This window comes from Silene latifolia, chromosome 4 (assembly GCF_048544455.1).
Source record: "Silene latifolia isolate original U9 population chromosome 4, ASM4854445v1, whole genome shotgun sequence".
In the NCBI taxonomy this organism is placed as follows: Eukaryota; Viridiplantae; Streptophyta; class Magnoliopsida; order Caryophyllales; family Caryophyllaceae; genus Silene; species Silene latifolia.
In genome coordinates, this window is record NC_133529.1 from 27,503,515 (window position 1) to 27,515,878 (window position 12,364).

Genomic DNA, 12,364 nt, shown 5'->3' on the forward strand with positions numbered 1-12,364 from the left:
TTTTCTTTTCTACATATCCTCTTCCTTACCAAATACAACAAATCCATTTTCTTTTCTATATTTTATCCCATTCAACCGCTCATAGGTCTTATCTTTGTTTCTTTACCTCACTTTGAAGGTAATTCAGTGATCATCCTTTATTCTTTTCTTTGTTGTAATTTTTTAAATTTGTAAATTATCCTTGAGTCGTAATTGTTATATTGGGGTTATTTCATTTTTGTAATTTGTTATTTATGAGTTTATGATTTTATTGCATGCTTAAATTTATGTGATTTTTATTATATTTGATTATCCATAAACATTTTGATTCATTAACATGTTTGAATTTAATTCTAAGTGGGTAGTGTAAATGTAGTTGTTAGGGTTTCAATCGAGCCTGTTTTTGGGGATTGTAAATGTGATGTAATTGGGACTGTGAATGTGAGGACAGCCCAAGTGTAAATGTGAACTAAAAAAAAGTGTAAATGTGAACAAATAGAAAGTGTAAATGTGAATATAGGAGAAGTGTAAATGTGAACAAATAAAGTGTAAATCTGACTAAATTGGAAGTGTAAATGTGAAGATACTGGAAGTGTAAATGTGAGGGTAGGAGAATTGTAAATGTGAACAAATAAAGGGTAAATCTGACTAAATTGGAAGTGTAAATATGAAGATACTAAAAGTGTAAATGTGAGGATAGAGTAAGTGTAAATGTGAACACTTAAACTGTAAATCTGACTAAATTGGAAGTGTAAATATGAAGATAATGGAAGTGTAAATGTGAGAGTAGGAGAATTGTAAATGTGAACAAATAAAGGGTAAATCTGACTAAATTGGAAGTGTAAATGTGAAGATACTGGAAGTGTAAATGTGAGGATAGAGTAAGCGTAAATGTGAACACTTAAAGTGTAAAACTGACTAAATTGGAAGTGTAAATGTGAAGATACTGGAAGTGTAAATGTGAGGATTAGAGAAGTGTAAATGTGAACAAATAAAGTGTAAATCTGACTAAATTGGATGTGTAAATGTGAAGATACTGGAAGTGTAAATGTGAGGATAGAGTAAGTGTAAATGTAAATGTGTAGACTGTTATAGGTTGACTGATATTGTGCATTTCTTATGTACTTTTTTTTCCTCATTCAGATGGTATTTGATGGAGAACTACCTGAAAACGAAGAACAACCACAAGTTACCCCTACTGTTTCCGTTAAGTGTCGCCCCAACAGGCTTCACAAGCTTATTAATAAGCTTAACATTGCTCAACGAGCCGCTGTACAGAGGATTGGATTTAGGGGGCTGCTTAATCTTAAACTCAGAACTTTCCCGCTTTTACATGTTCCTGAATTTCTCGATGCTTTCAGCGATGGTTCTTATGTTTTTAGGGCGTCGAAATTGAAGGAGTTTATGGTTACTAAGTATGATGTCTATGACTGTTTCATGTTACCTGTTGTTGAGAGAGATGGAAATAGTACCTACTGGACATATGCCTGGTGCTAAAGATGAAAAATATGTGCGCATAAAACAACTGTGGCGCAAAAAGTTCAAAGTGAAATCAAATTCTGATTTTATTCCTTTAGCAGACGTCTTCAATTATATTGAGTCAGAGCAATTCAAAGATGGAGGGGATGAATTATGCCGCCTGTTTGTGCTGCTTAGCATTTCACCATTCCTTGCGCCGACATTGAACAACGACATTGAAATGAAACTTTTGAAAGTGGTTGAAGATGTGAGTGCCATACCGGAGTATGACTGGTGCTCGTATGTATTAGAATGTTTAGCTAATGCCGCAGCTGAGGCTCGCGGCGTGCAGTCACATCTGCTTGGTTGTATCCCTTTTCTTATGATTAATTATTTTCAGCGGTATTATTACCGTGGTAGGAGTTGCCCAGACGGCCTTCCACTTATTCAGCATTGGGATAGTGAAGACTTTATCGAAGAGGTTAAAGGATGAGCTGGACGTGGGTCCATTGGGTCGACTAACTTTGTCCAAGATGAAGTACCCCCGATGTCAAAACAAGACCCCTGATGAGAAGGACACTGGTAATACGATGTTGGCCATAGCTGGCGCGCCCAAGGCGCCATTGGCAAGCCCTACGCCTCTTCTGATTTCAACGTCGGGTATAACACCCGATAAGAAGTTTATTCAGATTGAACTCCCCCCGGAGTTGAAGACGGCGATGAGTTGAAAGCTAGGGCTGTAGATGTAAGTATTATGTTATGAATGTTTAATTAATGGCCTATTTTTTTAATATATATATATATATATATATATATATATATATATATATATATATATATATATATATATATATATATATATATATTGAGCAGGTATATTTTGTGTATCTGGACTCTTAAATCTTTTTTCGTTACCAACTGTAGGGTGTACACGATCTGTACTTTAAGATTCAAAGGAACGCTGTGGCCTTCTATTCCTGGTATGCGGATGTAGCGGCAATGCTTAAGAATTTAACAACAGGTGCTACTTCTTCAACTGGTCTTGTTCCATCACAAGCGACGCAAGCTTTTTTTGAAGGTGCAAAGGTGAAGGAATATGTTGAAGAAGTTGGAAATTTAGCTTCCCAAATGAAGAAATCTAATGATAGCGCTCCCTCATTGTCAGATGTTGAGAAGATGGCCAAGAAAAAAACAAAGGCAAGCAAGAAAAAAAAGACCAAAGTTCCTAAGTTCGAGTTTACGCCTACTGTAGAGCCTGTATCACTTGCAGAAGATTCTGATTTGGGTGATAAAGCAGGTGATGCGGCGATGTCACAGGTAATGGAGACCGCTAATTTCTACAATACCGCTGAACTTAACGAAGCCTGTCAACGAGAGGAAGAGGAATGCGGGCTAGATTTAACCAACGACTTGACTCAATTAATGGATCGGCAGATTCTAGAGAGAATTTATAGCCCGGATGAAGTTCAAGAAGCTTACACAAAGCCCTCATTGAACGAGGAGCAGGAAAGTTTGGGAGGGGAAGTGCCTGTTACTAGTGGTGCCCCTGAGAAAGCTGAACATGTTGTTGAGAAGGGTAATTCAGAAGCAACGAATAAGGTGGATGCGGATGTGGTAGTTCAGTCAACTGAAGATGGTTCATCTTCAGTTCAACTAAAATTTATTTCGACTGCTGATATTGAGAACGCGCTGCAAGGTTTGACACATATTGGTGATGGTGAAGGGGCAGAGGGCTGCGTACAGAGAGGTTAGGATGAGTTTGTGCAGGGTATGGATATGGAGCTGGCTCAAGAACAGGGGCCTATTACTGGTGAAGGGGAAGTGTCTTATTCAAAAGTAGCGAACAAGGTGGATGCGGATGTGATAGTCCCGTCAATTGAAGATGGTTCATCTTCATTTCAGTTGAAATTTATAGCGACAGCTGATATTGATAATGCGCTGAATAAGTTCTCAGACAGCGGTGACGGTGAAGTGGCACATGGTGGTGCACCGAGAGAACAGGACGAGGCTGTGCAGGGCATGGATATGGAGCCGCCTCAAGATCAGGGGCCCTGCCGTGGGCCCGAATCACTGGTGGTTGGACTAGTGCCTGGCGAGGATGTGGATGTTAGCGGTGCACCGAGAGACCAGGACGAGGCTGTGCAGGGCATGGACATAGAGCCGCCTCAAGATGAGGGGCCCTGCCGTGGGCCCGAATCACTGGTGGTTGGACTAGTGCCTAGCGAGGTTATGGATGTTAGCGATGCACCGGGAGCGGAACAGCCCGTTGACCGACCCCAATTTAGTGGTACGAAAGTACCGGATGTTGAGCCGGGCGTTGTTTCGACCACAGACCGTGAAGATGAATCTCAAGAAGGGTTAGAGAGTGGTAGTGGCATGGCCAACGAGCAAGGTGAACGCCCTACTGCACAACCCGCTTGTCCTGGTTTATTTCAGAATGATGACAAGCCCATGGATGTTGTAGAGGGAGCAGATAAGGTGGTTGTTGAAGCACCCTCCTCCGAGTTTAAGTTGTTAGAATTTCAGTGTACGTTTATATCTACTGCAGAGCTAGCTGAGGCAGTTAAGGGGGTTCCAGGTGAGGAGTTTGGACCGACTGATGTGGCAGGCCCTTCTGAACCAGCCGTTCTTGCGGATGGTCGGGAAATTTATATCCCCCGGAGTAACCTGGCTCACCACCCTTTCCTATTTCATTCAACTGAGCCCTTATAGTGCATAGAAGTGGTCTCTGAGAATCTGACTTGCACCATGGATTGTGGGGAACCCATGCCTGAGTAGGGCTTTGTTACTGTAGACCTGCAGCTGAATAAGAAATTATTTAGGAATGTTTTTAAGGAAAGGAAATACGTCCTGGGCTACGTATTTAACAAATCAGAAGCTTGGTTGAAAGGGTGAGTCGATTAATTTCTATGTCAAACATATTAATACTTATAAGTTGTCGTAATCATGTTCGCCTTATATAATTTTTTCTTTTTTTGTAGGGAAGAATTGGCAGTATTTTCAGACTTTTTCTTCGTGTCACGGGAAGACATGTTAACCCTTGAACCTGGACAGGAAGTTATGTCTTCTGTAATCGATTGTTGGTGCCTACTAATCAATAAGATGATGTATGACCAAACTGCACCAGTTGCATCCTCTCGTTGTTTCTTCAGGGTTAGTCACACCGTATTTGTCCTATCCTCACTCAGTGCAATTTGTATAGTTTCAATGTAATTGTAACGTAAGTGTCTAAATTTAATAGCGCTGCCCTTCGTTTGAACAGAGTGCTGCACTGGATATTTGGAAAGCCAAGAAGAAAGGAATTGTTCTTGACAAAAAGAACGAAATCTAGGCTGGGTGGGATGCTTGGATTCAATCCTGTTTGTCTCCATTTCAACTTGGATCTGATATGGTAAGTGTAAATGTGACCTATTGTGAAGTGTAAATGTAATCACACAGAAAGTGTAAATGTCATCACATAGAAACTGTATATGTGATTTACACAGAAAGTGTAAATGTCATGACATTTAAAGTCTAGATGTGATTAAGAAGAAAGTGTAAATGTCATGACATATGAAGTGTAAACGTGAGACATAGTGAACTGTAAATGTCATGATGTATAGTGTAAATGTCATCACACAGAAAGTGTATATGTGATTATATAGAAAGTGTATATGTCATGACATAGGGAGTGTAAATGTGTCTCCCTTTTGGAACTTGATTCTGATAGGGATAAATGTAAATACGAAGTGTAAATGTGAGATATTATGAAGTTTAAATGTCATGACATATAAAGTGTAGATGTGATTAAGAAGATAGTGTAAATGTCATGACATATGAAGTGTAAATGTGAGACATAGTGAAGTGTAAATGTCATGATGTATAGTGTAAATGTGATTATATAGAAAGTGTAAATGTGATGACTTAGGGAGTGTAAAGGTGACTAAATAGGAAGTGTAAATGTGAGTATATGGAAAGTGTAAATGTCATGACATAGGGAGTGTAAATGTGAGACATAGTGAAGTGTAAATGTCATGATGTATAGTGTAAATGTGATTATATAGAAAGTGTAAATGTGATGACATAGGGAGTGTAAAGGTGACTAAATAGGAAGTGTAAATGTCATGACATATAAAGTGTAAATGTGAATATATGGAAAGTGTAAATGTCATGACATAGGGAGTGCAAATGTGAGACATAGTGAAGTGTAAATGTCATGATGTATAGTGTAAATGTGATTATATAGAAAGTGTAAATGTGATGACATCGGGAGTGTAAAGGTGACTAAATAGGAAGTGTAAATGTCATGACATATAAAGTGTAAATGTGAATATATGGAAAGTGTAAATGTCATGACATAGGGAGTGTAAATGTGACGAATTATTGAAAGTGTAAATGTGAAATTTTACTGAGTGTAACTGTTATGTCTTTGTTGTCACATCCGCCAGGTCTTCATCCCGGTCTTATCTGGCAATAATGATCATTACAGCTGTGCATGCATAAACTTCGTATCTGAGCAGATAGAGTATTTGGACAATCGTCGCTACGACGATGATTTTGAGAAGCTTCCATATTCTGGAATTGTAAACACCGTTTTTAAATTGACTATTTTTTTGAAATACCTTTTATAGTATGATTTAATGGGCGAGTATCTGGAGTCTAAAGGGTTTGCCAGAGGTTCAAAGGTCGTCGGGTTTAAATTTGTCAATGTCGAATTTAAATGGAAAGGTAGGGGGTATTCTGCGTTTGATTGCGGGGTGTACATGATGATACACATGCTGCTTTTCAATGGGAAGCTTTTTGACTGCGCCTTAGGTGAGATGGACGTTATTAACCTCATCCAGGCTGAAGTGGTGTCGATCCTTATCCTGAGTGACCATAACAAATTGAGGGAGAGCGTTCGCGCAAGGATAACCCAATTCAGGCAAAAGTATGGTCAAGGTCTGAATTCGGTCTCCAATGCTGCACAGAAGCGGAGTCTGGACGATGAGGAAGAGATTACGTACAGTAAACGGCCCCGTATTGCAGACCCACCTCCTAAACGCGTAGAAGGAAACCCTGTGGTCAAACCTGTAGCCATACCGGCGGAAATTAGCCCCGTCGTTATTCAAGCGTCAGTGCAGTCTTCAGGTAGCCAACCTTTGTCAGCCGTAAATAGCCGTCCCCGGGGCAGGGGGGATGGCTTGGGATGCTCAATTGACTGTGGGGCTGCTGGTATGCAAACTCTTGTTGTCTCGACTTTCTTACGGAACAATCAAACTTTGGTCAGGGGTGTTCAATCACGTCGAAAGCATGCGGTGGACTATTGCTTGTTAGACGACTACAACTTTGAAAATTCGTTAGTATCTCTCAGACTCTTATAACAGGGCCAATTAGTTACGATATTTAGTTTGTTACTAATTCTCAATTTCTTACTACTATACGTGTGTTTCATTGCAGCGAATCAATCTCTTGGTACAGTAGGCATGCCGCGCTACGCCGGTCCGACATCATGTCCATGCTTTCTGAGGTTGTAATGTCGCCTGTTGTCATTGAGTCTTCGGCTGTTTTGCTGAACCATTTGGAGTCTACTGAATACTTACTTCCTAGGATGGCCTTCTTTGGGATACGTCATATGGTACCCCCCCTCCCGCACAAAGCCTAAAAGTCATACATTATTTTTACTTTTATTATGTAGGCTCACTCACTTCTCTGAACAGGAATGTATCATGCAACTTTTGGATATACGTGAAGCAGGCTCACAGTCTAATGACATCACTGATCGGCTGTATCACATTTGGGAAACCTTCATCCAGGACTGTGATAAGACTTTCAACCTGAATGCCAAGTTTATCTTCGTACCTGTCAACATTGGTGGGCACTTTGCATGCGTATGTACAAATTTTGGACAACAAACTGTTGATCTCCCTGACTACCAACATCATGCCAACCGGGAGCAGTCTGAAATGTGCAATGTAACTTGCCAAGTGGTAAGTCTGATGCCAATAAATCATTTTTGAAGAGATGAACAATATATGGTTTATTTAATTGTTAGTGCTTTAATGGCAGGCATCAGCTGTTAGCGATTATTTGGATGTCAGAACGGACAGGGGGTACGAGATTACTAGCTTTGACCATCGGCAAATCCCATTCAGGCGCCAAACACCCCTTCCTAACATAACAGAATCAGGGATTTTCTGAATGATGTATATGCTGATGTACGAGGGTCAACCTTTTGAGCATCCAGACTTGGAGAAGAAGAGAAATCGACATTACTTGGTAGTCGAGTTGGTGGCGAACCTTGTACTAGCTGACATAAATGTTAACAGAGACGTTTTTGAAGCAAAGTTGAATGGGTTTATCGCTGGAAAAGAAGATTTATGGGGCAAGTTACAAAAGAAGCGCAAAATTAAGGCTGTATTATCGAAAAAGTAAACAATTTGTGGACATATTTTTGATTGAAATGTATTTTGTTTGGCAATGTTGAAGTTAGAAAAGAATGTTGACTATTTGTATTTTGGTTGGCAATGTTTACACTAATGTGTGTAATGGTAAATTACAAGTGTAATCATTACAGTAATGAAGTGTAATGGTAAATTACACTAATGAAGTGTAATGGTTGATTATTTTTTGGCAGTTATAATCATAGTTTTTTTCAAAGTGTAAATGTGACTAAATTGCAAGTGTAACTGTTAACACACTTGCAATTTAGTCACATTTACACTTTTAAGTGTAACTGTTAACACACTTAAAGTGTAAATGTTAACACTGAAATTGAAGAATAGTTTCATTCAGATGAAACTATATATTATTGAAAGTGTAAACTTTATCATACTGAAAGTGTGAATGTAAACACACTGAAATTGAATTTCAGTGTAAATGTGATGACATGGGAAGTGTAAATGTGGTGACATGGGAAGTGTAAATGTTAACACAAGTTACTTGAAAATAAGTGTAACTGTTACTTGAAATAACATAAGTAATCCAAAATAAGTTCAATTAACACAATGTTTGGCTATCTAATAAAACAGAGAGATTTTGGTCTTATGACAGTGTAACTCTAACGTTGGTGTTACTAAAAGTTACACCAACTGCAGTTCAAAGTTACGCTGCCATGAGACCAATTCCTAATCACTCGCTCCAGTTATAGCACATCAAAGTTTTAAGTTACCAATTCTTGTTCTGATTCCAGCTCTTCTTCCTCCTCTCCTTCATCCTCTTCTGGTTCAGACGGCCCTTCGCACAATGGCGTGTGTGCTGAGAAGGGGTTAGGGCATTTCCTCTTGTCGTGATTTGTCATTCTCTTGCAATTCTTACACTTACGTTTGGGTTTCCTAGCCAACACCATTGCTTTTGTTTTGGCTGACAACAATCTTTTTCCGGTACCCTTGTTTTTCGAATTCTTTGGTGGCAATATCGTCACTACCTCACATGCCGTACAATTCAAAAATTTCTCCATTTGTTGATTTTTATTCAACACTTCCCCTAATGGTGACAGCGACTCTTTAAATGCCCCAATTACAATGGAAAAGAAAAGTCAACATCAGCTACTCCTTTGTCTCGAAGGAGCCCTACAGCTTCATGAACTTCTGACCACATTATTGACATTGCAATTTGTTTTTCATCGATGACTTGCATGTTTTCTGTCCCTTCACCATTACTATTGAAAATTCTTAATCGGAGATACTATTTCATCCATCTATTTACAACATAATCTTCTGGTATAGTCTTTATCCCACTTGCTGAAAAAATCCTTATTATATGGCGGCATAGAATTCCGGTTCTTTCAAACATCGTACAACTGCAGCTTGCTCTACGTGTACCTGTGTCATCAGTTAAAGCTAGCATGTAAGTGTGAATGTTAAAAATAGGGTAACTGGTTATATAGAAATTTAAATGAGATAAAAACAGAAACTGTAAATGACATATCTTGGAAAGTGTAAATGTCATATGATGTAAAGTGTAAATGTCATGAATTGTAAAGTGTAAATGTTAAGTTATTAGAAGTGTAAATGTAAACTAATAGGAAGTGTAAATGTCATGAACTGTAAAGTGTAAATGTTAAGTTATTAGAAGTGTAAATTTTAAGTTATAGGAATTTAAATGAGATAAAAACAGAAAGTGTAAATGTCATATGATGTAAAGTGTAAATGTCATGAACTGTAAAGTGTAAATGTCATGAAGTGAAAAAGTGTAAATGTTAAGGTATAGGAAGTGTAAAGTGTAAATGTCATATAAGAAGTGTAAATGTTATGTTATAGGAAGTGTAAATGTCATATCATTTAAAGTGTAAATGTAATATCATGGAAAGTGTAAATGTCATATCACTTTAAAGTGTAAATATCATTGAAAGTGTAAATGTCATGAAGTGGAAAAGTGTAAATGTTAAGTTATAGGAAGTGTAAATGTCATATCATTGAAAGTGTAAATGTAATATCATGGAAAGTGTAAATGTCATATAATGTAAAGTGTAAATGTCATATCATTTTAAAGTGTAAATGTAATATCATTGAAAGTGTAAATGTCATGAACTAGAAAGTGTAAATATTATGAACTGGAAAAGTGTAAATGTTAAGGTATAGGAAGTGTAAACTACCTGGACTGTATGCAACTTCAAAATTCTTCTTCCTGGATGAATCTTTGACAGTAGTTACCTCTAGTTCGCCTCTCTCAGTGAAACCTCCTGTTCTACATGTATCTATTGAGAAGATGACTTCTTCTTTGAATTTCTGGAAAGCTGAATAGGTGTACACCTTTGCAGCATGAATCTCTAATGCCAGATGTGTTGACGACGCTGCGGACGAGTGCTTATCCATGTTGTCAAGCTGTTTCTGTGTATGTCTTTGTTGGTTCATAGCGCTCTTAAAACGCATCCAAAACTCAACCAATGTTCCTGAATTATGCTCAAACCTCTTGAAAAAGCTATTTTCGCTCTGTGATCTTTGAGTCGTCCTCATAATCGACGCTATCCTCAAGTCTCTGCAATGCGCCATCACCCACTGTCCCCTTATAGCATACGTATCTGCAAACCAATCATTTATGCCAACATCATGATCTTCAATTATTTGCTCCCAGATACCATCAAATTCTGCTGCTTCAAGCTCATCGTCCCATATAATATCATTAATTTTACACATGAAGTCATTATAATCACTCCTAGAGACACCAAACTTACTGGGCATTTTGTTCATTATATACAACATACAGAACCGATGGCGCGCTGTCTTGAAAACAAGAGGGACAGATTTGATAATATCTGGGTCCTGATCAGTAATTATGTACTCGTGTTCCTTACCCCCCATTGCTTGTAAAAACCGGCTGAAAACCCAATTAAATGACTCATAATCTTCCCTTGCAATTAGAGCCCCACAGAACGTCACAGATCGTTTATGGTGGTCAACACCTGTGAATGGTGTGAATACCATAGAATACTTATTGGTGGAGTAAGTTGGGTCGAATGACACCGCATCACCAAAAATTTTGTAATTATCTCGGCAAGACCGTCCGCCCATATGGCCCTACGTAGGCTGCCATCATCGTCAAGGTCATAGTCAAAGTAGAAACCTATTCTTGTTTCAGTCATTTCCTTGAAATGGTCAACAAACAACTGACCATCCCGTTCGTGAATGAAACATTTAACATCCCTATGGAAGTTCTTAAAATCATTTGAGCTTGCTCCAATGTTCTCGAATCCATTCACATGTTCTTTGCAGATTCTGTAGGTCTTTGTTGCTCCTATCTTCAGCTGCCAATCAATCATTAACAAATACGTCATATAAATATAACATGAATGGAATTATTTATTTAGTATAGAGAGTGATTATATATTACAAACCCTTGAGTTCGAAACGATTATCATGTTGTGATAATCTGTTATGTTACGCGACAATTTCTAGAACTCTCTGTCCTTAAGTGAGATAAGCTCGTGATTGTGACCCTCGTGGAACCGGTCAATTAATAAAAGACCATTCTTCATATATAGTCGTATCCTCGCTTTACACCCCACTCTAGTGACCCTGAATATCCTCTGTGAGTTCTCCCCAACCAGTCCGTCATCCCGATCTTTACTGGGCATCTTGTGAGCGAAACCTTCTCGATTGCAGACGACGAGCTTTGACTTGATCTCACCGCCACGCCATTTTTTTTGTTGTGTACCTACGCACATCAAACACACAAGCAATGACGTATATTTTATAAAAAGTCACCGCGTCCTCAACCCCCTTGTAACACCCCCATTTATTCAGGAGCCTTTAGCTAGACATTCCCAAATAAATAGGATTGTTACCATCTCGGTTTTCCGAGGCAGTGAATAATAAACTACAACAATACCAAAGTACTTTAAATTAAAACTTAGCGATTTCATGTTTACTACAAATTAACCAACTAAAATTTAATATAAAATATTTACAACTCGCAGCGGAAATAAATAAAGTGATAAAACATTCTATGTGGTCTAGACTTCTAGGTAGGTTGTCCAAGTCCTCACGCATTCCCATAAGCTCCCAAGTCAGCTAATCTTTAGTACCTGTCAAATCTGCTCCCCATTATGGTTCACCGCAGGTGTTCACAAATACACAGTCAACCGCGAGGTTGAGTAGGAATAAAACTAATCAACAACAACATACAATTATCAATCCAATTCAATTCACTTTTATTGCAAAAAATCCCTGACAACGTGCTCCTTTTCTTTACTTAGCACAACTCCCTTAACAACGTGCTCACATTACTTCGGTACCCCTCCTTTAACAACGTACCGCAATATGTAATAATACCCCTCCCTCACAACGTACATATTACCATCACCCCAGTTTACAAACTCCCTCAACAACGTACAACTGACTGTCGCACAGCTTTTTGTAATAACCACATTCCAATCAACGATAACAATTCAATTCACCTCATCAATATAACCGACACAAATCAACATAAGTCACCCTTCCAACCATTACGATATTATCAACCAACATAT

At 38.6% G+C, this 12,364-nt stretch overlaps 1 protein-coding gene across 1 annotated transcript; it reads right to left on the reverse strand.

The window, feature by feature from the left end:
- Positions 1 to 8,913: 8,913 nt before the first annotated feature.
- LOC141651281 (protein FAR-RED IMPAIRED RESPONSE 1-like) lies at positions 8,914 to 11,170 on the reverse strand. Its single transcript, XM_074458999.1, has 3 exons — positions 10,897 to 11,170; positions 9,992 to 10,798; positions 8,914 to 9,044 (listed from the first exon to the last, which is right to left on the reverse strand). Exons 1-3 carry the CDS (start codon positions 11,168 to 11,170, stop codon positions 8,914 to 8,916), a joined length of 1,212 nt encoding a protein of 403 aa, XP_074315100.1.
- Between the last annotated feature and the right edge of the window lie 1,194 nt (positions 11,171 to 12,364).